Raw genomic sequence first — 27160 nt, forward strand, 5'->3', positions numbered from 1 at the left:
ACACTGCCCCGGCCTCATGGCTGCACCCCACAGGCACTGCCACAGACCCACGGCTGCACCCCATGGACACTGCCCCAGACACTGCCACAAACACTGCCCCAGCCTCACAGCTGCACCCCACAGGCACTGCCACAGACCCACGGCTGCACCCCATGGACACTGCCCCAGACACTGCCACAAACACTGCCCCAGCCTCACAGCTGCACCCCACAGACACTGCCACAGACACTGCTACAGGGACTGCCCCAGACCCAGAGCTGCACCCCACAGACACTGCCCCGGCCTCACAGCTGCACCCCACAAACACTGCCCCAGACACTGCCACAGACACTGCTACAGACACTGCCCTAAACCCACAGCTGCACCCCACAGACACTGCCCCGGACCCACAGCTGCACCCCACAGCCACAGACACTGCCACAGATACTGACATAGCCGCTGCCCAGGACCCACGCCTGCATCCTACAGACACTGCCATACCCACAGACACTGCCATACCCACAGACACTGCCATACCCACAGCCCCAACCCCATCCTCACAGCCACCTCCCACAGCCACAGCCCGCCCCGGGGCCCCGTCCCCGCGGGGCCCACTTGAGGGGGACAGAGCCCCGAGATAGGAGGGACACAGCCCTGGGATAGGGGGACACAGCCTGGGGTGGGGGACACACAGCCTCGGGATAGGGGGGACAGAGCCCCGTGGAAGGGGGGACACAGCCTCAGGATAGGGGGAACTTCCCACAGAGTGAAGGGGTGAGGGAAGCGCTGTGGAAATGGCGCCTCTGGGGGAATTCGCAGCCTTTCAGCTCGGTCTTCCCTTCATGGCAGCAGGAGAAGAGCAGTGGTTCTGCTCTGCTGTGTTCTGGTGAATCATAGAATGGCTGGAAAGGACCTAAAAGCTCATCCAGTTCTAACCCCCTGCACGGGCAGGGCCACCTCCCACCAGCCCAGGTTGATCAAGGTCCCATCCAACGTAGCCTTGAGCTCTTCCAGGGAGTTCCATCCCCAACCTCCCTGGGCCACCGGTGGCAGTGGGACCCCAGCAAGGGTGCTGCATCCAGCTCAAGGGTTCCTCAGCACACGACGGACATGAAGGTGTTAGAATGGGGCACAAAAAGTGGGACCCCCCCCTTTGAGGAGAGGCAAAGAGAGTTGGTGGTTTTCAGGCTGGAGAAGAGGGCTCCAGGGAGGGCTTAGTGTGGCCTTGCCATGTATGAAGTGGGCTTAGAAGAAAGAAATTTCTTAGAAGTCTTTTAGAAGGTGTGACAGGACAAGGGACAACAGCTTTAAGCTGAGAAAAGGTTTAGATCAGACTTAAGAAACCTGGTCAGGTTCCCAGAGAAGTTGTGGTTGCCCCGTCCCACTGGAAGTGTTGAAAGTGTCTGGATGGGACTTTGAGCAGCCTGACCTAGGGACATTTGTCCTCATCCACAGCAGGGAGCTTGGACAAGATGATTTTTGATGGTCTTTTCCCACCTAAATCACTTATAGGAATCTATGACACTGCAGTGTGTGCTAACAGAGAGACAGAGTGGGAATGTAGGCACCAGAAGTTTGGAAACATGGGAAAGAACCTGGTGGGCTTCTCTCCAACTGGGCATTTCAAGAGCTGACAAAAAGAAAAAGCCCTGCAGAATAGCTCACATCTCAAGTTCAGCAAAAGCAATTTGTGTTTTGACATCTATACTGAATTAACCAAGTAATTCACACTTCATTATTGAATTTTAATATTACATGTACATTAACTGTGTCAATAAACGTTTTAGTGAAATATTTGAAGGAATCATTCTCTATATAATTTCTCATTTAAGAAATGCCATGTGCTGAAAAATATTACTTCTATGGATTTGTACCTTTATTCCCAATTCTTTGATTTCTCCCATCACTCAGACTTGTAAGTAAATTTCAGCTAAATGTGGCACCTGGATTATTAGCTTCCCAGAAGAGGGCTGGCTGTTACCTCTCTGTATGGTGGCTGTAAAACCCTCCTCTGATCCTTGATCTTTGCTGATGACCCCGAGCCTCATTCCCAGATGTAGAGCTGGATCCAGTGATATTATAAATGATAACATAAGGATTTGGACCAACTCCCAAATCCTTACAAAATGAGATGCCATTAAATAAAGTACAAAACACCATTCCAGAGAGCTGTCGTTGGAGAAGGCACTGGTTGAGCTTTATTTACAAAATCCAGAGATTTGTACACAGCAATCTACAGGACAGCATAGGGCTGGAATTGGGAGGATGAAGGATAAGCTCGGCAGGAACTGAAGATGGCTCAGGGAGCCTGGGTTCCTTTTGACTGATGAAGCCACCAGACCCCTCCATGAAGAAAAAGAAGAAAAGCAGCAGCAATAGCCAACCCAGGCTGATGTTGCAATCTTTGTTATGGTGGAGGCACAGGAACACAAATGATGGGTGAAGGAGGAAAGGAGCCCAGCAGGGGTTTGGCGTGCCACTAAGAGCCATCCTGCCTGGTTCTTTACTTCCAGCGCCCTCCAACCTTGCCTTTGGCTCCTGCCTTCTTGCTGCTACAATAAAAAAAGGAAAGAAAACCACATCAGCAAAATGGCAGGAGTGGAGCTCTGTGACCACTGCAAGGTTTCTGACTCTCAGCTGAAGATTGAGCTGTTTTCACCTCTCAAATATTGGGCACGCCTGCCATAGAGCACATCCTGAGGAAAAAGATTGTGATGTAATGGAAAGAGATTCCTCCTCAGACTCTTAGTGAAAGATCAGGATGTGCGTGCCTGAAAGACGGAGGTGCACCCTTCCAGATTCCTGCAGGACACAAGTCCAGGTGGTCTGAAAATGGCAAGGCTGTCCAGCCACAGACTGGATGTTTCCTGAATTCATAGAATCATAGAATTTTCAGGGTTGGAAGGGACCTTTAAAATCATCCAGTTCCAACTCCCCTGCCGTGGGCAGGGACACCTCCCACCAGATCAGGTTGTTCATTCAAATCTGGTATTAGCTGGATTTTAGGACTTTGGGCTCTTTCTAGAGAAAATTTCCCCCATTAACAGGGAGCTCAGGTCAAACTCTCCAGCTGCTCTGGTCGTACAGTAGTGGAGGCAAAAAGTTGAGCAAGAATTTAGCTACAACTAAGAATTGCTTTGTTCCTTCCAGCAAAGGCAGAGTATCTTCTGCCTAATATCATGAAAGCAAGAGCCTCCAAACCAGCTGAAACAACTTTTTAGGTCTCCCCTCATATCAATATCTCCCCTCAATATCGATATCCCCATCTTGCTCATGGGGTGTCTGAGGGCAGCCCAGCTCCACCCCCCTGCAAAGCAGTTGAGGACACTCTCTCCAAGTAGGATTTTCTTGCACACAGAAGGACAATCCTCCATGCAAGCCACTTACCTTCTGACTGAGCATGCCTGGAGTCAGAGAGGGACCAGGCACAGAGTTAGTGAGGTTAGGTTAGATTCTGCACTGGCTCCTGCAGGCAGCACCTTGGCTTTTGGGGCTCAGCACACCACCAAACCTTTCCATTTCACACATGAGATGATGCTCCTCGAACCAAAGCACATGCAAATTGGAAGCAGCTCTTTGACATGGGAAAGCCTGGGCTTGGGGGCTTTCTATCAGCAAAGAGGCTTTCTGCAGAACCACTGGTTCCTCCAGGGGGCGGGGGAAAAATGGGGACAACAACAACACATCTGGGGAGATCTCTGTTCTCCTGCCCCACAGATGGGTCCAAGAGCATTATCCATATTTATGGAAAGTGACACAGTGACACAAACATACACATAGTGGATACTTTACCTTTTGACTAAAGCAGACTTGGTCTATATGAAAAATTGACCTTTTACATGAAAGAGAGCAGAGAGTTTTCTGCTTATCTTAGATTTATCTCAGTGTCCCTTTTGCCAGCCTTTCCACAGGTTCAAAACCCAGTATGGGAACTGCATAGCTCCTCAAATGAAGGCAGAGTCCTTTTATCTCCATAAGCACCAGCAAGGTTTGATGTTGTACCTAACCTTTAGAGTGTTCTTAAGGAGACTAATAAAGTCAGAAGCAAAAAGATCACTTGATCCTGGTATAACACACCAGCAGACTTTGCTTTGGAATGGTCTAGTCTAGTGTGGCTAGAAATTTAAATACAGAGAAATCTCACAGCTTTCTCAGTGCAATCTTTTCAAATTCTGTCCTGAGAGAGTATCACATATTTTGGGGCACCAAGCATGCAGTAATTCTGCTGCTTGTTGTAGGTGGTGTGATCATGCCCCTGGGAAGAGCAGCAACACCCAGCCATACCATAGCATCCTCCTGTACATTCTGCTGAGGTTTATCAGCCTACAGCTCTGGGCAGAAAATACCACAAGAAGGTCAAGCCTTCTGTTTGGCATTTACAGACAAATGAACCCCATCCATCTGATAAGGGAGGGTGGCTTGAGGAAGTGGGAGGGCAGTGTCTGGTCACTGCCAGCATTCAAAGATGTCACCAGAGACCTCCACTTCATTCCTGACATGAATTTGCTGAGGAGATAGAGAAGCAAAGTGAAAATCAAATCCCACCACTGCAGAGCTCTCCTTCCCTGCACTTCATTTTCTGTCTCTGTTAAGTTTTCTACGTGCCCCAACCATCAGGCTTTGTCTGGCCCTGCTCTCTCATAAATTCACTCTAAACACCCAGAATAGTTAAAGATATAAGACTCAGAAAATCTAATTAAATGGAAATCTTGTGGGGAAGGAAGGAAGGAAAGAAAGATAAGGAGAGAGAAGAACTCACAACAGTAATCCCATGGTGTTAGTCTTGTTACACACCATTACTTAAAATCTTAGCAGCCACTTGTTTGTCCTTTGTAAACAAGGGTTGTGTTCTCTTAAGTATTCAGAGCACCTCTGTCAAGTGATTGAAAACCCTGACAATAAGCAGATGGAAATTTTGCAGACACGGTGTGGAAAAAAAAAAAAAACCCAAACAGTTTTTTTTTTCTTGTGAGCTGTTAAATTCACTTCAGTTTTCCTTTCATTTTCTCAGTCTGAGGCAGGATGGGAGCTGCCCTTCCATCTCCAGCCTCCTTTCATTGCAACAAGAAAATGTCAGAGTTAAGGCTGAAGTGATTATTTTGAACACTGAGGAGATATCCCCAAGCCAGGAGCTGGGAAGGGGATAGAAAGGTACTTACTGCTTCTGAGCCTGATCGATCCGGTTCCTGAGGGTGACAATCTGCAAATAACATATATGACCAGGGTTTTTAGAGATAAAGAAACCTTGTTCCCTCACAGAGAGGGGAGTTTTACCTGCTGAAGTGCTGGAAAGAGTTTGTGGTAGGGAATAAGACTTCCTTTGAATTCCTCTCCTTCCACCCTTGCTTGAAGGAGAGAAATGTTGCTCCTTGGCAATAAATCTGCAAGCCAGTTTTGTGTGCCAAGGAAAAGAAGAGACAGAATTTTAAAACCCTTATTAGAAGAGTTCCTCCGTGTGGAAATTAATCTCCTATGAACTCACAGGTCAAACTGCAGGCAAGTGAACTGGAATGAACATCACCTTGGCCAGTTGGGAAGATCTTGCATAACCCCATCTCCCTCCCTGTGTCACCCTCACCTTTTTACTCTTTCCTTACTCCTACACATTCTGAAGTGTGTAAGTTTGGTGGACTTTGGATGGGGACCTGAAGAATGGAAGGTGGATCCCACCTTCTGCTGGAAGACCTTTGTTGGTTGGGAGAGGAGGTGGTGAAGAGCTTGTGGCAGTCACCACCTTCTCAGCTACCCATCTTCTAAGAGAAGAGAACTTTTAAAGGGTCTCAAGAAGAAAATATTCAAAGAGAGCTTGAGCAACCACAGAGGAAAAGGTTGGAGTTGGGGCTCTAAACACCTTCCCAAGCTCTGTTGTTGACTGCAAACCACCAGAGAGTCAGTCCTACACAACAGTGTCTCTTTCTTTAACCACAACTCTGTGGTTCAGCCTGGTGCATGGGAGAGCAAACACCTACCTTGCACAGGATGAGCACCTTATGGCCTCTCTCAGGCCTTCAGTCCTGGCCCATAGCCCTGGACTCACTACTGAAATCCTGGGACTCTTCCAATTCAGGTACTGGAAAAGCCCACAGGAACCAAGGTGTGATAGAAAGAGCACTTTTGTCCCTTTAGCATCTCATTTCTAACCAACTCAAAGTTCTACCTAGTTTTCCTGGGGTGGAAAAGTGCTCTTAGCAAGATGCAAGCTTTGCTTTTGGTGTAATTTAAAATTCTCCACTGGCTCTACAGGTCCAAGAACTGGAGACCCAACGTTTGGCACTTGACATTCCCCACATGTGAAACAGGAAAAAAAAAAATTAAAAATCATCCATTCAGGCTGGCTCAACAACCAGTATTTTCTGGCTCGTGTCTTTCCATGGCAAACAGAAACAAAATAAGAGACAGAAACATTAGCAAGACCAGGACAACACAAGGAAGGAAAGATCAGAAGATCCCCTGCTTTTGTACTTACTTATGGAAGTTTTAAACCTGCAGCAGCAGTTTAATTGATGTGTTTGCAACCAAGTATTTTCCCCCAGTGTGAGGGAGAACCATCTGGCTTCAGTTTGACCCAAGACCTTAGGACTTACCTTCACTGATAACCTTGTGATTTGACTGTAACATTCACTCTCCTATGAAGCACCAAAGAGCAACAGACACCAGAGCTGAAGAACAGCTCCACTCCTGTGGGTCCCAGTTCCTTCCTTTGTCTCTCCCTTGCATCTTTATTTGTGTCTCCTTCATTCCTTTTCCTGTTTTCACTTACCTTTCTCTTAACTTTTTTTTCCTGCTATCATCCTCCCTTCTTCCACTTTTCATCTCCTGTCTCAGCTGTGCATTTTCCATCTATTTTGCTCATTCTTTGTACTCCCTCTCCTTGCTTTTCAGCAGCAGCCACACACCTCTAGGTTCAGGCAGAGGTTTTATTGCCACAGTGTGCACTTCTCCCCTGGCACTGCCTTAATTCCTGTTCTTCCACACCCAGCTGACCTGTTATCCTTCAATGAGCCTCTCCAACACTTTGGCTCTGCCTAAGCCTGTGCCCACAAGATGGAGAATCTTTCCAGCCCACAAGATGGAGAATCTTTCCAAACTCCACACCATTCTTTTTTGTCAAGTCCAAGCTACTACACACTCACCCTTAAGCTTCCTCATGGATCCCTGGTGCAACAGGGTGACTCGTCCACAGGCACAACACCAGAGGTTTAGAGAGGGAATTATTTTAGAGATTATCCAAGGCAATTGGATGCTCTGCTCTTTAGCCACATCCCTGTTCGACCCTGCCTCTTTTTCTAATTTACCACCTCTTTTTTTTTTTTTTTTCAAAGAATGGAAGGAGAGAGAAAAAGGAAGGAAAGGGAGAGACACAAGATCCAGGTTTTCTCTTTTCTCTCTGCACTTGAAGCCAAGTGCCAGGTTCTGGCTGGCACCTGGCCTCGGACCATGCGGCAGGCTCATGCATTTGGTAGCCTTTGCTGCTGCTGTTGCACAGGCAAGTTCATTGTACTTACAACTTGGAAAGCTCCTGCAGCCTGCAACGCAGTGTTAAAATCTAAGAGAGATTGAGATAATTACATTGGTGTTGCTCATTCCCTGCCAGAATCTCTGTACGTGATGGGCAAGTAAACAGAGAGCGAGACACAGAGAGATCCAGTAGGATTTCTCAGCCACTGAAACCTGACATAGGTGAGTGCTTGGAAGGAAATATTTCCACTTTCTGCCACCAAAAGGACAGTTCAGGCAGATGCTCCTGTCTGGAGACAGTTTTCAGTGACTCCAGAGAGCTCAGTCCACAGGGAATCTGTCTGGGATAGGAATAAAACTTAAAATGCTCAAGAGTGAAATCAAAAGCAAGTTTACAAAAATATTACTTGGCAATGGAGGTGAGTGAATTTTCAGGCCACAGCTAAACAAGAAAGACCACGATGTGTTTGGGCAGAGGGTGGAGAGTCCATTTTCTGTTGGGATTGCCTTTCCATGGGCACTGGAAACCCTGAGAGTGGTATATTCAATTTCAGCCTTACATGTGAAATCCAGACCAAGTAAGTACTTTAGGGGAAAGCAGTTCTTCGTGTCTTACTGCTTAAATATTGAGAAAGGACATTGGAGACCCAAATGATGTCACCACGTGGCTTTTGCCAGAGGAGTCACAGAGATTTTTTTTTACATTTAAACTCAGTGCCATCAGCAAAATGTCTTCTCAACTCACCTCATATTTTTTCCTCTTGATCTGCTCTGTAAAGTCATACTTCTCAGTCTCCAGCTGGTACAGCCAGTCCCACAGCTCCTTAGCCTTTTCCCTGTGTGTTTGTGGGGAAAAGAATATGGGAGAAACACATCACATCACATCACATCACATCACATCACATCATATGTTTTCTACTGTTTCTACATTATTGGTAATGAGGCTGTTTACACTTTATTTAATGCTTTATTTATTTGTCTTCCTGTAGACCCTTTCCATCCTCTGAAAGCTGCTCACCATTTTCAGGGATACATTTTTCTCACCTAAAAACCTGTTAGATTTGCACTCTTGCAAGTGTCACACACTCACCCATTTCCTACAGACTTCATGTTTCCCCCAAACTCTCAATGAAACAAGAGAGCCCAGGGGAATCTGATGAGAAGGAAGGAGCAACCTGAAGGCCACCCCTAGGAGCAGGGAACAATCCCACCTGTTTCAGGGCTGACATGGGATGGGATGAGCCAACCTCATCTTTCAGTTGTGTGTAAAATTCCAACATATGGATTCCCAACTACCATGTGATAACTGCTCTGCACCAGAACACTCAGCTCCCAAGCCTCCATCCTCTGTGCAGAGCTGGACTCACAAGGTGTGAGTACACCCAACTCAGCCCTGGGAATTCTACAGGTCTCAGTGTGTAGGTTTGTTTGTTGGCACTGGATTTGAAGGTTGTGCCTGGCCTACTCACTACAAGAAATCACTGAGTTGCTGGAGCTGGCTCAGAGAAGGGCAGCCAAGGTGGTGAAAGGTCTGGAAAACAAGTCCTGTGAGGAGAGGCTGAGGGAATTGGGAATGTGTAGTTTGGAGAAAGCTGAAGGGAAGCTTTATCACTCTACAACCTCCTTTCAGGACTTTGTGGAGAGGTGGGTGTTGGCTTTTCCCAAGTAAATAATGATAGGAGTGGAGGAAATGGCCTGAAGTTGCACCAGACTAGATATTAGGAAGAATTTCCTTACTGAAAGAGTGCTCAGGCACTGGAAGGGGCTGCCCAGGGAGGTGGTGGAGTCACCATCCCTGCAGGTATTTAAAAACCACGTAGATGAGGCACCTCAGGAGATGCTCTGGGTGGGGTGGTGGTGGTGTGGGAGGGGGGGTTGTTTGGTTTGGTTTGGGTGTTTCTTTTCTCTTGGGGGAGAGGGGAATTGCCAGTTGGACATGGTAGTCTTGGAGGTCTTTTCCAACCATGACAATTCTGTGTTACTTGTAGATGACTACTCCTAATTAGGAGGAGAGGGTAATGAAGTTTTGCCAGCAGCATCGCTACATCTGCTTTTCCCTTCCATTCTCCAGGGCAGAGGAGGCCACAACTTAACACTGACCCATGACTGATTTCAAGGAAGGCCCTCTCCTCTACCTCCTTTTTTCACTAGGGAAGATTCCAGGACAGCAACACCAAATGTCAGTGGATTCCATGGATGACAGAGTCAGGACAAACACCTTACCTCAGTTTGTCTTCATTGAGGTGGTCGATGTTCAAGGGCTTGCGCCTCTCTGCCAGGATCTTCTTCTTTGTCTCTCTGGCTGTTTGCTTCTTCCCTCTCTTCTGATCAGCCTGTTTTCAAAACATCATTTAACATCAGGCCACAGAGCTTGAGGCTGAATGACATTATTTCAGTGACAGAGCACATAAGATAAGCTGCTGGGGATCCAGAGGAAGGAAAGGTGAATTTTTTTCCCAGCTTGCAGTCAAGGCAGTTCCCAGCCAGCCCATGGTTTAATCCTTCCCCATTTCTTCCCCTGATCTATGCTTTTTACCTTAGCCAGATAGCTGCTGTATGTGGCACCCATGGAGGACAGAGCCTTCTTCTTCTTGAGGTCATCCTCAGCTTTTCTCTTGGCATCTTCTTCCTCTCTCCGTGCCTTCTCCTCCTGTGGAGTTACACAGAAGTTACTCCAGGGGAGTCTCACAGCTTCCTCAGCAGGCAGCAGAGAAACACCTTGATGAGAACAACCACACTTCCCTTCATTGCTTCCCTTCAAGTCCATGGGTTGGACTTGATGATCTCAGAGGTCCCTTCCAACCCAGCCAATTCTATGATTCTATAAGTAGGGGGGGCATTTCTTCTCAGGGCCCAGACAGAGAGAACCTCTGGGTTGTTTTTTTTTTTTTTCTATCTCTAGAGGTCTCTTCCAGTTGGACTGAAACAAAGAGAGTCATTTAAAGGCACTTACAGCAAGCCTTGCCTGACGTTCCTTCTCCTTCTCAGCCCGGATCCTTTGCTGCTCAGCTCTCTCAGCTCTGCGCTTCTCCTGCAAGAAGCAGTGGTAGAAGCACTGGAGTCATCGTGGTGGCTCCATCTGCCTCCAGGAATAATGCCCCCACTTTTGGTTCATAGAGAATGAGCCACCTACTCCCTTGCCAGAACATGCAGAAGGGTCTCATCAGCAATGCCAAGCTGTAAAATGAGGCTGAGGGAGGGCAACAGAGGCAGGAAAAGCCATTTAATGGTGAGTTCTGTACATTGCAATAGAGCTTTCTGCCAAACCCCAACAGTGTTGGATTTAATTTCTTATCTGCAGAGAATCCCTCTGTCTGCCAAGAGGAAATGGCAGAACCAGGACTCACAATTCTCTCCTTGAGGGCAACCAGCTCTTCCTCTTCCTTTCTCCTGGCTTCAAAGTGGCTGTCAATCAAGGCCTGCAGTTCAATCAGGTCTTTGTTCTGCCTTTTCTTTTGGATGTCCTAGAAAAGCAGGAAAAGACATTAAGCCAGCCCATATTTCTCCAGGAACGTGCCCTGAACGTTCCCAGCACTCTGCCTACACAGAGAAAGAAAAGGTGCTTGCAGATATCCATGGAGTTCTATGGGATTAGTCTAAAGGGCTTTTGATGCAGATCAGAAGCTTATCCAGGTGACAGTCAGGAGCCTAGATGGGAATAGAATCCACATCTCCCATTCCCCTGCACCATATTTTATCCCTGGCTTTGCTTTGCTGCCTCCTCTTCACTTAGGGATATGAATATTACCTAGAAAATGTTCCTGCATTTTTTTGAGCAAAGCAGATATCTCTGTGGAGATTTTCAGTATCAGAGTTATCAGTATCAGAGAGTATCAGTATCTCTCTACTTTCTAGGAAGGTATTTAGATCTCCATTATTAAAATGATATTGTCATTTTAGGTAGTGTTTCTCAGCTTTGTTTCAACCTAAAACTTTCACACCATTTATAGGTGGACACCATGGGCCAGGGGATGAGAGCTCCCAAAACACTGACTTTCTCCTTTCCTCATATATAGGTTTCAAAGATTCAAGGAGAAAAAAAGAAATGCATTAATTAATTTTTTAGCATAGTCATGTTAGCAATAGATGTATCCAGAGAGTTTCAGGGAGCAGAGAGTCACCTTTCATGGAAAAGAGGTGGGAAAACATCCATACTTTTGTCCTTGACTTTCTCCTTAGTTTTATCCCACAGAGAAAGATTTATGTGGCCTTGCACAAGTTTGGTTTAGGTACAGTCAGTCTCAGGAATACTTACATCAAAATCTACTTTCTCACCCTCTGGTATTTTAGGGGCAGTCAGTCTGCAGAGAGTCAAAAAAAAGAACAACAAAAGAAGAGCATTTTCATCTTAAAGAGCAATCATCTTAAATAGCCCAGCTGGACCTGACCTGACAAGGAGAACTGGGGATGGAGATACAGAGGGGTGAAATAAATCACTGGAAAACTCCTCCAGAATAGCACCAAGGAGCATTGGCCTTTGGGAAAGGTGATGCAGGGCAGAAAGTCACCCCAAAAACTCTTTCCATTCCCCACCACCCAGTAAGATGTTGGCCAGGGGGCTGTCAGCACAGTTCTCCCCACTCCTCTCTAGGCACTGGGAGGGAAGATGCTGGGGCTCAGAGCCAAAAGGCCCACAGGAAACCTTATTTAAGGTCCAGGCAGCCCAGCACCATGCTTTCCATCCTTCCTACTGCCAGCTGGATGGAAGCTTCTCAGCCATGGACTTTCCCAAAGGATTTAGTATAGAAAATATAACTTGGGGTACTGTGAGGTGATTGTGTCTTGGAGAGTTCAGGAATCCTCTGACTCTACCAGGAGATGGACTTAAGACCCTGACCAGCAAGAATTGCTAAAGAATCCTCTGGCTGAAGCAGATATCCTGGAAAAGCAGGCAGGAAGAGCTGGATGATGCAGAAGGGAGGGCTGGATAAAGGATCCTAGAAGCAATTTACCCAAAAAACAAACTAAGGGCTTCTGCTACATCAGATAAAATGATCCCAGGGTTTTAAAACTCCCTGCCCTTCATACTTACTTTATTTTGGGCTTCTCCTCTGTGTTTGGAAACATGGCACGAAAGAGGAAGGGAAAAAGAGGGAGAACAGTTAGAACAACAGAGATCATGCCAGCAGCTAAAGTAAAAAGAGGGAAGGGAATTTGAATCTTCAGGGAAACATCCCAGATAAATTGGTTAAATCTCAAACACTTCCAAAAGAAATACACACACTCACACACCCCTTTTGCTAGGAGTGAAACTGGTTTTACCCTTGAAATGGAATTTGGCAGAAAAGACCCAACAGACTGTATAAAAGTCCCAAACATAGCATCTGGAAGGCAATGGTTTCATGGAAATGCTAAATAATTTTTCTCACACCCTGGTGACAGTGACCAAAGCTCTAAGGAGGACGGCTGGGCCAGAGGATAAAAGAAAGCATTGCTTTTTTTTTAATCAATATTTCTTTTGCTAAAGTTAACCTGAACTTTCAGTAGTGTCCAGCACAGTCAGGTTTCACCAGCTTTGCTCAAATACCTCACATAGAGCCCAGGAGGTGAAAAGCTCCAGGACACAGTTCCTCCAGGTTTGTGGACTCCCAAGGTAGCTTAGAGCTCCCATCCCTTGGTGCCATGGGAAGAATACTGATTTTTCTCCACTGGGTGGTACTCCCCAAACCCAGCTGGGAAAACCCATCCTCCCTTAGCATCCCCTCCTGGCACTGTTCCCATGGGGTTGGTGTCAATGCTCTTGGCATCTCCAGGAGAAATCTAATGCCCTGAGAGCCACCCCAGAGCTGTCAGCTTGGGCTCTCCAAGAGTTCCCACACAACCAGGGACCTTTCCCTGGCTTTCAGGAGTTATTCACTTAACATTTGTGCTTGTGATCCATTCCCCACCCTGCTATGCTCTTAAAATCAGAGTTGTTAACCCCAGTGCCATGCCAGGGAGTTCAGCACTGAAACAGAAGTAAAGGAAATCTATGTGGGTTTTTTTCTGGCCCAGTCTCACAGGGACCCAGGTTGACTTTCATAACCACACGTTTGAACTTTGAGAAATGCTGCAGGATCAGCCTGGGTTGGTTCAGAGAAAGCAAGTGAGATAAAAAGCTCACAGCCTGCTGAAGGTGGTAAAAAAAAAAAACCAAAAAAACAAAAAAAAAAAAAAAAACACAACAAAAAAAAACAGCTTTGTAAAGCCAAAGTAGTAACAGTCTCCTTCAGGAGCCCTGTGATCATGATAGGGATGCAGAAAGCTGGTTTTTCAAATGCTGCTTTGCACCCAGATGGTTTGGGACTGATGGAGGAAATTGGGAATAGCACATGCAGCAGAGTAGGAGAAAATAAAATGAAATATTTTTAAGGGGGGAAAAAAATAACAACACTGGAAAAAAATAATAAATAAAAAATAGCAACTGGAAAATATTTAGTGGAGGCATCAGTTGGAAGGATGTGGGATAATAAAAAAAAACTGAGGAAGTGGCTGGGATTGGGTCATTGCAGGAATTAAGAGGAAAGATGTGAGAGATGAGAAGCCAACCTTAATTTTCTCTCACATTTTCCCAGACCAGTTTCAGGAATGAAATTTACTGCAAGGACACTGCCTACCAAAACATATCCCAGTTGAAACCTTGAGATGCTAAAGCAATGCTAATAAAATAAACAGCATGAAGTGAGGTGTTTTAGAGCACTCGCATAAAGGAAGCCACAAATTGCTCCTGAAGAAAAATACCCTTGGCCAGCAGTGTGTTTCTGTATTTCTCCTGCTATTTTCTTAGTTGTTCTGCTTTGGAGAAAGCCAGGGGGCTTCTTAACACCTTGGTTAAATAATTTTTTTTTATCTGGAGAGTGGAAAAGTAATCACAATTAACCAGTCTATCAGGGATGTTATTCACACAGGGCTCCCTTCCCTCGTGACAGATTCAGCTAAATTACAGAACCATTCCTGTTAAGCTTAAAGCTGTCAGTTAGTGACATTTCAGAGAGACAGGGAAAGAAAAAAGGAGAAATGAAATGACTGCTTTTGTTTGTTGATCTTGGTTGCCAGGATTGACACCTGTCTCCCTGACTTGGGGGAATTTGGTTTCAGCTGCCACCAGTCAGCACTTGAAACTGAATTAAACCAACAAACAGTTGTAAAAAGAAGAAGGAAAAAAAAAAAAAAATATCAGGTTAGTGTTTCTTGAAATAAGAAATTGTAGCTAGAAAGGTACCTCTAGAAAACCAGAAAACAAGTTAACAAACCAATAGGAGCTTTTATTAAAAAAACCAAACAGTAATAAATCTGTCTTTTGAAGTGCATGAGCCAGCATGATCCATACTGGATGCACCAAAAGCAGCCCAGGGATGTGATTTATTTTGAGATTCCCCTTCTTTCAAGACACCAAGTCAAGGAACTGGGCCAAATTTTTTTGACAAGCAGGAATTGTCATAACAAATTCCTGTTCCTGTGGTGGATTTTGACTGATGTTCTGGTCATGAACCACGGGGCAATGACAAAATCCCCACGTACAACCCTGCCAAAAGAAGGCAAGAGCCACTGGAAATCCAAGTTCAGTGCCCTGGGAATTAGGGATACTCTGAGTTTCTGGTTTCCAGAAAGGTTAGCCCAGGGAGAGTCCACACCACCAGGAATACAACCTTGCTTTCTCCTGCCCAAGCTATGAGATATTCACAGTGTCCCTGTGAATCCAGCTGAACTGCCCTTACTTCATTCAGAAATCCCTAAATACCCTCCCTTAATCCCACTTCTCAGAAGAAACTCGCAGTGTGTCCTTGAAAAAATAAAAATAAAAATCAATCTGCTCTGAAAAAGAGGAAAAAAAAAAAACAAAGGAGAGAGAGGGGCTCAGAGAAGTCCTCAGGATATTTCCCTAAATAAGAAAAAAAAAAAGCAACCTGAAAAAGGAGCAAGAGAATGAAAACAAACAAACAAAAACCCTACAAATGGAACAAGGAAACAAAGAAAATTCAGGTTGGTTTCAAGTGGCATTGGGCTTTGTCTTTGGAAACAGCTGGTGAGGCAGTCAGAACACAACTATTTCAAAGGCCTGTAAAAGTCATGAGAGTCTTTCCAGACATTTAAACTGGTTTTGAATTTGGCCCAGGGGGTCTGAAGTTATCTTGTCCCCACCCAAGAGCAGAACTGACCCTGCATACATTTAATTTGGTCCCTGTACACAAACCCAGGAGTGCCCACTCAGCTCCCTGGTATCAACACACTCACTTCTGCCCCACCAGGATGAATAAATCCAAAAAATGCAGAGCAGAAATTTAAATATATGTCGATTCAGGACCAGGACTTTCTCCAGGCTGGGTGAGGAAGGAATATTTATGCAGAGCTCAGCTCCATTTTCAAGCAAACCATTGGGATTTAAGAGCTGCTCTCCTCATTTTGGGAGGAGGGAGGGATGACACAGCAGGTTCTGACTAAGAGAGAAACCCAGAACAAGCTTCTAGAGCCTGATTTTCCCCCCCTGCTATGCTAATGGAAGGCTTTGGCTTCTCCATTCACCAGTGACACCCCCAGCCCCCCCCCCCAAGGGTGGTTGGATATCCACAGTAAGCAGTTCTTTGAGGCAGAGATGTTTTGGCCCAGTTCCTGAGGTTAAAATCAAGTGAGGGACCAGCTCCTGAGGTTAAAACCAAGTGAGGGACAAAAAGAAATAGAGGGAAAAAAGAGATGTTAGAAAGATGACTTGGTTGTCCTAAGACAACACTGAGCTACCATCATTGTATTCCCCTTCTTCATCAGCTGGAGCTTGAAGGAAAAAAAAAGCAAAAGAGAAAAAGCACAGTGGTGAATCCCCAGCCAGCACTCTCCTTTTAAGAGCTACTATCCCCACTCTCTCCCTGCTATTCTGGGAACTTCAGACTCTCTGGAGATCAAACAAGAAAAAAAAAAAAAAAAAAAAAAAAACTTTTTTGGTGATTTTTCTCCATGTTCATCGAAAGCCAGCTAGAGAGACCACTTCCCCCCCCATGCTCTCTTTGCTCTTGAACAGTGTTTTTGACACTGTCTCCCCATCACTGGAAGAGAAAAAGGGTGAGAGGCTGTAGGTGCATCACATACCTTCTTCTGGGGCTTCCTCTGCTGGTGTCGTGGGACGAGCAGTGATGGAAAGACAGCAAATAGAGGAAAAAAGAAACAGAAAAAGAGAAAAAATATTTAAAGTTTTTGGAAGCCTAAGAAAGAGACCAGGGAACACACGAAGGTGGGGAATAAAGGAATTAGTGAATTAAGGCAAGGAGATAAGGTGTCTGGAGAGGCTGCCAGGAGTTAACAATGCTGTAAGGTTAAAGTAGTAGTAAGCATGGAGATTAAAGGAGAAAAGGGCTGCAAGTGATCATCATAGTTAATATTTGTTTCTCATGTTTTGTTCTCTTCTACCAACCCCACTCCTGTTCTCAGCTTGCATGCACACACACACCCACACTCACACACACTCCTGGGTAGCAACTAAGTGGAGTAAATCAGAAGTTGTGTCACATACCTGGCTCATGAACTTCAGGTGTGAAGTGTCATGGAACAAGGTGCAATGGAAAATAAGAGAATGAGAACGAGAAACCTGTTATTTTTCACACACCTGAAGAGCTTTTGAGCCACGGGGGAAGAGGAGCAAGGAGGAAAAGGGAGGAAGGAGGGGAGTAGGGAAAAGCTAAGAGGTAAACCAGAGATAAAAATCAATGAATGATATTTGAAATAGCTCCTAAACAGAAGTCACAGGGAAGGAATTCAGTCAGGTCAAACAGGCAGGTTGATGATGACAGTGCAGTGCTTGAGAAAAAAAAACCCAAGAGCATTATATGACATAAAGCAAAACCTGACAGCATCGAGTCCCAGGGTTTACCTCGATTTGAAATATGCACATGAACATGGTCAGCACTCTCAAAGCAGGAGCAGATCCTTCCCTAGAGCAGCATTTCAGACATTTGAAATACACACGAGGTGGTTCAGAGAACTCCTGAAATATCTGCTGCAACTTCTCAGTGTGTGGCTGATTCCCAGAGAAGCTCAGTTCTCTTTTCTGTGGCTAAAGCCATTTTCTTCCTTGAAGACAACTCGGATGTTTTATAAGTTTAGTGCTGTTCACATCCATTTGCAATGTAGAATTACAAACAGATCCCTTCACAGGAAGAAAAGCTTCATGCAGCTCTGCATTTTATTCTTTTGGGCTTTTTTGGTAAATGCAAGAATCAATCAGCAATGGGATTTGAGGGGCAGGTTTTGCTTTTCACCCCTCCACACACTGCTGAATATTTTGCAAAGCAGGCAGATAAATACTGCAGAATCTCCCAGTGTTTATCAGCCCTGAGTATGGTCAATGGGTCAAATTCTGCCCTGAGATTTGAAACAAAGCTTTCACTATAGGAAGAAACACTCATCCTCCTATCACAGTTCAGAATTTAACCCTTTTTACAGGTTTTGCTGAGCTACCCTTTCCCTACAGTGCATGTGTTCCTTTAGTAAAACATCCATGCAACAGGGTTTTTCCTGCTTCGTGCTGCTTGCATTTTGCTGAGGGAGGAAGAAAAAAAATTAAAGCCTAAAAACATCAACCCCCAAGGCATGCAAGTTACAAGATACCATGAGCAGCTAGGTTGGATCTCCTGTCCCCCTGCATTCACTCCACACACACACACTGTCCCACCAGCCAGCCACTGGGAAGTTTAGAAGTTAAATCACATACCTGGAGGGGGGGCTTCATTTAGTAGGAGGTGTCAGGGGAAAGTCATCAGGAAGGAAGATAAAAGAATTAGAAATAAGTTATTCAGGAAGGGATCACCTCAAACTTTGGGCAGACCAGGTTGAAGGAGGGTCATTTGCAGGTGGGTTATAGGGATGGGTTGTTAATTAGAGTGGCAAAGGAAAGGAATTACAGGGGGGTATAAAGTAGACAGGGAGGGGATGGCATAGAAATGAGAGATCAAATGAAATTGAATGATAAAACTTGAATGGTGATGAATTGCAGCAATTTCAATCATGCAAATATCCAAAGAGTGGGCACTGTTTGAACACTGGGCAAAAGTATCCAAGTGTGGAACACTTTCCAACCCTTCAGGTGGAAAGCAAAGGTGCCAAGGAAGAGAATTTTACAAGTGGGCAGTGTCACCTGTGCTGCAGCTCAGCACATGCTGGTTTAGCTGCTGGGGCAGGTGTGGGGAAAGGAGAATTCCTGCAAGGAAGGCAGGCTTTGAATGGATCTCTGTGTTTGCAGCTGAAGCTCCACCATCCAAGATCTTCCCCTGGCAAATACAAGGAGCTCTGGAGATCTACCCAGGGCTTGTTTCTGCTGCAAAGGAGCAGAAGCCCCTGGATGCTGCCAGGATGCTGCTGTGGGTGACTGCTGCTCAGGGACCTGCTCCCTGCCCTGCCTGCAGCACATTCCCAGCCTGAAAAATTTCCAGGGGCACTAAAATGTTTCCTCTAAGCTTTTTAGAAGGCAAGGCTTCAGTTACAAACACTAACCCTGCTTGTTCTCTCTAGGGGAAATAAATCTGTGGGAATCACAAAATTATTCTTCATGACTGGCTTGCTTCAACATCTCCAGATTCCTGTATCCAGGAATGCTTCTGGTCAATACAGAGGAATTTAGATGCTTGGTTAGGTGGAAAGTTTCAGCAAAGGAAAAGAATTAGGGCAAGAATCACAGCACAGCAACAACTTTGAAGTTATACAGACCAAGGCTGTGCTTGAGAAGAAATGGCAGAGGAAGACAGCATTAGTAACAGAGAAACTTAATAACCACACAGTGATGTGAAAAGCTGGGACAGTTTCCTTCTGACCTACAACTTTGACTTTTAAGCTTGTTATAGGTCCATCTTCTTTGTAAAGTCTCCTTTTTTGTTATGCTTTGTGTTACAGAGGGAAAAGAATGTATGGGGAGACTGGAGGTCTGGCTTTATTGTTAATAAAATGACACCAATACCTGAGCAACACACAAGCAGTGAGCAGCAATGCAATAAATAGCAGGGGAAAGAGGGCCAGAGGCAGACAAAGCAGCAGAGATGGCAGCAATGACCCATAACTTGTGCAAAGCAAGGTCAGAAACCTTAGGAGCAGGTGAGAGACAATAAAAAATGGGGTTAAAAGGAGAGGAGGAGGATGTGAAAGGAGCAGCAGAGAGGGAAATGAGCAGCAGTGCACTGATAAATGTTGAAGTGTGAAGTCATGAAAAGATCAAGGAGACAGCTGTCACCTCACTCCAACCCTGCTTTAAGTTCTGATCTTGTCTAAATGAAGAGGCTGCTCTCCCAGAGGACAGCAGAGACACAGCTGGGATGAGACAGCTTCCATAAAGCTACTCCCAGTGGCACAGAATAATCACAATTTAGAGGATGCTGCAAGTTTTTTGCTCCTTTTCTAAGTAAGGAACATTATAACCTCCCCATGTGCAGTGTAAGGATGGTTCTGAGTCCACTCAATGGCTGTGATTGCAGCTTAGAGACTGAGCTATTTATTTACAAATATGTTATTATACTTTTCATGCAACAGTTAGCTCTTATCTTCATTATTAAGCATCACAGAGCAGAGGAAATGATTGCTGGTGGAAGGTGTAAGGAAGCTGCAAGTTACAGTTTATCATTAATTTCTGATTTTTAATCTGTTGCCTTCCACCATCTTTGAATTCCTGAGTATAATGTTAGAGTTACTGGTATCATTTTCCAACCAAAATTGATTTCTGCACAGTTCTATTCAGTTTCAATATTTCAAAACTCACGTAGATGTAGCTAAGATTTTGGTTAAAAAAATAGTTTCAAAGCCATAAAAGGCTGCATAGAAATTAACATTTTTAGAACAAAACCTGGGTGGTTTGGGTTTTTTTTTTTGCCTTGTGTCAATCTCATTACAGATTTGTTTGTGCTTTACACTATATATACCACACATAATCCATAAAACAATTTTTTCAGAGGCTTTTAAATAGAATTTTTATTTCAAAATTTGGAAATCTTCCCTTGAGGAAAGAAAAAATTTGGAACATGATGTTTTGGTTCAAGTAAACAAAAATTAATTTTCAATATCTGCCAAACAAGATGTTCTTCTTTTTTTCTTTTTTTTTTTTTTTTTTTCTCATTTGTTTGAAAAGTTCCATTTTGTCCCAATTCAGAACATGACCCAATTGTGAAATTGCCAAGTGCAAGGGAATGTCCAGCACACAATAACCCTTCAGATTGAGCAGAGGAATTCAGAAGTCACATACCTGGTTCATGGACTTCTTTAAGAGGGAGGTAGCAGGGATGGAGATGCAAAGAAAGATAAAAGAATCAGAGGAAGAAACAGAGGATGATTAAAAAAAAAAAAACTGACAATATTTTTTTTTTTTTTTTTTAGACAGGGTGGAGGGGTTAAAGGGATAAAAACAATTAATAAGATTAAAAGAGAAATAGAGGGCACATATGGATGTCAAACAGAAAATCATGGATAGGGGGGTGAGGGGGTGCTGGGAGATGAAAGATGCAGACTGACCTAGCTATTCACCATCAGTAGCTGTTGGCTGACAAAAATATTTACTTGTATAGAAACCAAGTCCTTTACCCCTGAGTTTGAACACACAAAAAAAAGGATACAACCTCTTCTTATTCATGTGCATAGAAATCCCAGCTTCTGCAGAAACCAATGGAGCTGCCATTGATTTCCTCAGTGCCCAGGATTTCACCAGATGGGGAGGATTGCACACCCAGGAGGGAAGCTCAGTGCAAGGATGTTACTGCTGGCTGATTTCTGGGAGAAAATCAGGGAAAACCCAGCTGGACATGCAGGGATGGGGGGGCAGGAGGGCAACTGGAAGGGAAATGGGGTTGGGCTCACAGGGTGATGCTTCAGGAAACTTGCCCATGCCCTGCTGGTTGGTTAATTACACAGATTGTTTTACCAGATCTGGATTGTAATTCACATTATAAAGTCGAGCAAAAATGCCACCCCGTTTTTGCATCATGCACATTAATCCAGAAAAATACCAGGAAAAAGCACAGGGTTTTTCTCTGAACTGTCATTTTCTAGAAATGCACTGCAAGCAGAATTATTCAACTCAGTTCAGTCCTTAGCCCAGCAGAAACCCAGGTGTGAGGTGGTGTCACTTGCTGCTTATGACTCGAGCTGCAAGCACAGATTGCTGCAAAAAAAGTTTTCTCTCTGGGCACTGGGGGAGGGACAGGAGGAAAAGGGACTCCTGAGCAAGAGATGTGGCATTGCCACAGGGTCTGGCTGTCCCACCTCCAGCCCTGGTGCCTGGTGTAGAGGAAATGCTTTGGGGAGCACTATTCCCCTATCAACTGGTATCCATATCCATAGATTGGTTAGGGAAATGGGAATACTGGGAATCCACGAGCCTGTGGATTCAGGCATTGCTTTCAAACCAGGAGTTAGTGCTTGGGACTCATCCTTATCCTACAAGGGTGAAGGAGCCATCAGAGAGCATGCAGAGGATAATTTTGCATCCTCCCTTCTTCCACCACCTCCAGAATTCCTTGGACACAAACCCAGGAATTGGCATGGCACACCCTTTCCTCACAAGCTTTGGTAGGTGGGAAGAGTCACAGAGCAAAACACAAAGGAAGAAAAAGCACTGGAAATATTAGAGCAGATTTTCACAAAGTTAAGGGGGAGGGAACACCTGGGAACATCTTGCAAGGAAATAAAAAAAAATCTGGATATGAAAAGCACTCCTGGAAGTTAGGGCACAAAGGGCCTGAGGTGTTAATAACATAAACCTGATTGAAGTGGCCACATCAGGTGTCATTTGACTTTTATGCACACAAAGCCAGGAGCAGAATGCCCCTCACTTCCCAACCCTGATGCTCTCCCCAGTGGATTTATTCCCAGTGGAATCCCAGGGGATTTATTCCCAGCCTGAGGCCAGCATGGGTTTGGTGACACATGGCTGCTGTGACATGAGGGCCTTCATTGCATGAGGAAGAAAACCACCTTGAATCATTTGCAAAGCTAAAGCAGCAAAATGGTGCTTTAAACAACAGGATTTCAGCTGGAAAAAGGGTCCATGGAAAAGCCACCCTAAGAACATCAGTCCCCAAAAGGGGAACAAATCCTCCCTGCAGCTGCAATGGCAGCAGAGCAACCATGGGCACAGAGACCCAAACCACCCTGAATTGTCCAAAATAACCAGGGAGACCCAACCAGTCTCTGGCTTTTCAATCCTCATCCTTTTAAGAAGTTTACATTTCCCAGCAGTTTCCATACTTTTTTTTTTTTTTTTTTTCATGCAACATTTACCACAGAGCATCACAGGGGCATTCAAGCAAGACAGAAGCAAGACAGAACATGAAGGGAGCCCAAAAGCCCAAATGGCAGCCAGTTTTATTCTGCATTAATATTCCTATTTCTAGCTGCTGTTTCCTTTTACCATCTTCAGGCTCACTGCCTAAACCAGAGCTTTCTTTGAAAGGCAGGAATTCAGGAGTCATGCCACATACCTTCCTCCTGAGGTTCTTCAGGTGGGAAGTGTCACAGGACAGGATGCAAAGGAACATGAAAAACAAATTATTTCGTGGGCTGATATTACCCAGGCTGAAAATTCTGTTGAGCCAGAGGGAAAAGGTCGAGCCCAGGAAAGGATGCACTAATGCCCAGATGGGGAAGGGATTTTTGGGGGGCATCTGTGCCTGGGAATCCAGGCACCATGTAAAAGGAACAGGGAACAACATACTGGAAAGGGGGGCGGGGGGGGGGGGGAAAAACCAAACAAAATAAACTAAGAAACTCATGACACATGCTAAAATTTAAAATGTCCCTCTACTTCCAATTTTATAGGAAGAACCTCCTGCCATTGCCTGGATGGGCTTTAGGGCAAGCTCTGGAGATGCAGGAGAAGCTGGGTTATCCCCAGCTGAGCTCTGCTGGGCCTTGCACCAAGCAGTCAGAGGAGAGGAGGGAAGCAAAGAGAAGAAAAAGCCACAAAACTGGGTTTTGTGGCCGGGTCCAGCTCTTCTTGCAGCACCCCCAGATCCCCCCCATCCTCCCCCAGGAGGTGGCAGGGAGCAGTTCAGAAGGGCCGTGGCACATACCTGCTTCTTGGGCTTTGCCAGGTGGAACACAGCAGGGAGCAAGAGCAAGGGGATGGAAAATGAGAAGAGATTAAAAGGGGGGGTGAATGCAACAGGGGGGTTAACAAAAAAAAAAAAACCAAAACAAAACAAAACAAAAAAAAAAACCACGGGGGGGCATGAAATGGAGAAAGAGAGGAGGAGATGAAATGGATGCAAGCAACCAAAGCACACGCAGGGACATGAAATGTAAAACCTTCAGGACCTGGATGCTGCAAAAGCCCTGAGCGTGGGTTCCCTGAGGATTTACCCCGGGTTCGGATGTGCCCGGAGCACAAAGCTTGGCAAATCCAGAACCAACAGAACCTTCGGCTCCTTCTGCCCCGGAGCAAAACTTCCCAACCAGCTCCAGTGCAAAGGGAGGGGTTCTGTTCCACCTGCCCAGCTGTCCCGGTGCTGCATTGCAAGGTGGGGCCCTCGCTGGGGTTGCTGCCTTCAGAAATGGAGTTACTAAAACCTGAAGTGCTGTTGTTTATATTGTATATTGTTTGTGTTATATTGCTGTGTGTTATAGCCCACAAATAGATTATATGCCATGTACAGTATAGAATATTCCATATTGTCTGTAATATGGAATATTATCTATAGGCTTATATGTATTATATACACTATATAATTATATAATTATGTACACTGTATATAATTATTTTATATTTTTATATTTTATAAAATATATTATTTTATATTATATATTTTATATATTATTATGGTGTATATAATTATATACACTAAAGATAATTATTTCATATTTTTATATTTTATAAAAATATTTTATATTATTTTACATCGTATATTATTATAGTGTATATATACCCTATATATAATTGCTTCGTAATTTTATATTTTATAAAAATATTTTATATTATTTGACATTGTATATTATAGTGTATATAATTATAGGACTATATATAATTATTTCGTATTTTTATATTTTATAAAAATATTTTATATTATTTTACATTGTATATTATAGTGTATATAATTATATAACTATGTGTAATTATTTCATATTTTTATATTTTATAAAAATATTTTATATTATTTTACATTATATATTATAGTGTATATAACCATATACACTATAATAATATATTATATATATAATAATACTAGTTATTATAATATATAATAATATATTATATATATAATAATTATATACCTAAATTCTTGAAATTAATAATAATTATATACACTATAATTATATATATAATTATATACACTATATATAATTATTTCATATTTCATAAAAATATTTCATATTTTATATTATTTCATATTATATATTGCTATAGTGTATATTATTATATACACTACATATAATTATTTCATATTTTTATATTTTATAAAAATATTTTATCTTTTATATTATATATAACTACAATTATATATAATATAGAGTATATAATTATATGCATATTTTGTATTTTTATATGTTATAAGAATATTTTTATTATTGTACATTATATATTATTATAGTGTATATGACTATATACACTATATAATTACACTATATAATTAATATTATATATATTACACTATATAATTATTTCATATTTTTATATTTTATAAAAATATTTCATCTTTTATATTATTTCATATTATATATTACTATAGTGTATATTATTATATCCACTACATATAATTTCATATTTTTATATTTTATATTTTATATTATATATAACTATAATTATATATAATATAGTGTATATAATTATTTCCACTACATAAAATTTTGTCTTTTTACATTTTATAAGAATATTTTTATTATTGTACATTATATATTATTATAGTGTATATAACCATATACACTATATATAATTATTTCATATTTTTATATTTTATAAAAATATTTCATCTTTTATATTATTTCATATTATATATTACTATAGTGTATATTATTATATCCACTACATATAATTTCATATTTTTATATTTTATATTTTATATTATATATAACTATAATTATATGTAACATAGTGTATATAATTATATGCACTACATAAAATTTTGTATTTTTATATATTATAAGAATATTTTTATTATTGTACATTATATATTATTACAGTGTATATAACCATATACACTATATATAATTATTCCATATTTTTATATTTTATAAAAATATTTCTTCTTTTATATTTCATATTATATATTACTATAGTGTATATTATTATATGCACTACATAAAACTTTGTATTTTTATATTTTATAAGAATATTTTTATTATTGTACATTATATATTATTACAGTGTATATAACCATATACACTATATATAATCATTCCATATTTTTATATTTTATAAAAACATTTCATCTTTTACATTATTTTCCATTATTTTACATTAAATATCATTATACACCCTCTATAACATCAGATCCTATAGAACCTGTGCTAGGTCTCCCATAGCTCCACAGACTGCTTTCCCCAGACGGATTTTTATTTCCAGCTCCACCCACAAGACCCCAATTACCCCACTGCAGGCATCACAAAAAAAAAAAAATTAAAAAAATCAACCTCAGAGCCTGCTGCAGATTGGCTGGGGGGGTGGGATCTGTATTCCCCCTCCCCACAACCCCAGCAGAGGGGCAGCAACAGCCCCCGTGTGCTGCACTTGGGGTGCAAGGGATGCGAGGGGCAAGAAAACCCCTTTACTGGTGAGCAGCTGGCCCAGCATCCTGCTCCTGCCTCTTGGTTTTCTTCCAAAAATTGGGTCCTGCTGGGGGGAAAGAAGGGGTTTTGGGAAGCTGTGTCACTCACCTTCTTCTTGAACCTCTTCTGCAAGTGGGAAACAGGAGCAAAAGGGAATAGGAGGAGAAAATTAATGCAAGAAAAGTCTGATTGGAACATTTTTTTGAGGTTTACCAAGCTCCCGGGCAGTTATGGGCAAGGATATGAATTGATGGAATGACAGGGTAAGAGAGGATTAAAAATCACCTTTTAATGGGGATATTATGGGGTTATAAATGGTGCTGAATTATGGGGTTGTGACCACAAATGAAAACTATCTTAAGAAAAGCATCCAATATTTCATTCTTTATTGAGCTGGCTGAAAGTTTCTAAAACTTACTTTTAACCAAAACTAAAATGCTTCCCTTTTTGGCTTGAATTTTTATTTTATATTTCATTCTTTATTGAGCTGGCTGAAGGTTTCTAAAACTTACTTTTAACCAAAAATAAAATGCTTCCCCTTTTGGCTTGAATTTTTTTTTTATATTTCATTCTTTATTGAGCTGGCTGAAAGTTTCTAAAACTTACTTCTAACCAAAAATAAAATGCTTCCCCTTTTGGCTTGAATTTTTTTTTTTTTATTTCATTCTTTATTGAGCTGGCTGAAAGTTTCTAAAATTTACTTTTAACCAAAAATAAAATGCTTCCCCTTTTGGCTTGAATTTTTTTTTTATATTTCATTCTTTATTGAGCTGGCTGAAAGTTTCTAAAACTTACTTTGAACCAAAAATAAAATGCTTCCCCTTTTGGTTTGAATTTTTATTTTATATTTCATTCTTCATTGAGCTGGCTGAAAGTTTCTAAAACTTACTTTTAACCAAAAAGAAAATGCTTCCCCTTTTGGCTTGAATTTTTTTTTTTATATTTCATTCTTTATTGAGCGGGCTGAAAGTTTCTAAAACTTACTTTTAGCCAAAAATAAAATGCTTCCCCTTTTGGCTTGAAT

At 42.6% G+C, this 27160-nt stretch overlaps 1 protein-coding gene across 1 annotated transcript in view; it reads right to left on the reverse strand.

Moving 5' to 3' along the window:
* Positions 1-2154: 2154 nt before the first annotated feature.
* The window catches only part of TNNT3 (troponin T3, fast skeletal type), a 29049-nt gene continuing 4043 nt past the window's right edge, over positions 2155-27160 (reverse strand). Inside the window, exons 4-16 of the mRNA XM_071762421.1 lie at positions 26245-26262; positions 23448-23492; positions 22857-22871; positions 16919-16930; positions 12470-12488; positions 11693-11738; positions 10785-10901; positions 10391-10468; positions 9974-10087; positions 9661-9770; positions 8183-8273; positions 7485-7525; positions 2155-2531 (exon numbers count right to left, since the gene is read on the reverse strand). Of these exons, the coding sequence (XP_071618522.1) occupies positions 2483-2531; positions 7485-7525; positions 8183-8273; positions 9661-9770; positions 9974-10087; positions 10391-10468; positions 10785-10901; positions 11693-11738; positions 12470-12488; positions 16919-16930; positions 22857-22871; positions 23448-23492; positions 26245-26262 (755 nt within the window). The 3' untranslated portion in view covers positions 2155-2482. The remainder of the gene's footprint in view (positions 2532-7484; positions 7526-8182; positions 8274-9660; positions 9771-9973; positions 10088-10390; positions 10469-10784; positions 10902-11692; positions 11739-12469; positions 12489-16918; positions 16931-22856; positions 22872-23447; positions 23493-26244; positions 26263-27160) is intronic.

The sequence above is a fragment of the Heliangelus exortis genome, chromosome 18 (assembly GCF_036169615.1).
Source record: "Heliangelus exortis chromosome 18, bHelExo1.hap1, whole genome shotgun sequence".
NCBI classification, from domain to species: domain Eukaryota; kingdom Metazoa; phylum Chordata; class Aves; order Apodiformes; family Trochilidae; genus Heliangelus; species Heliangelus exortis.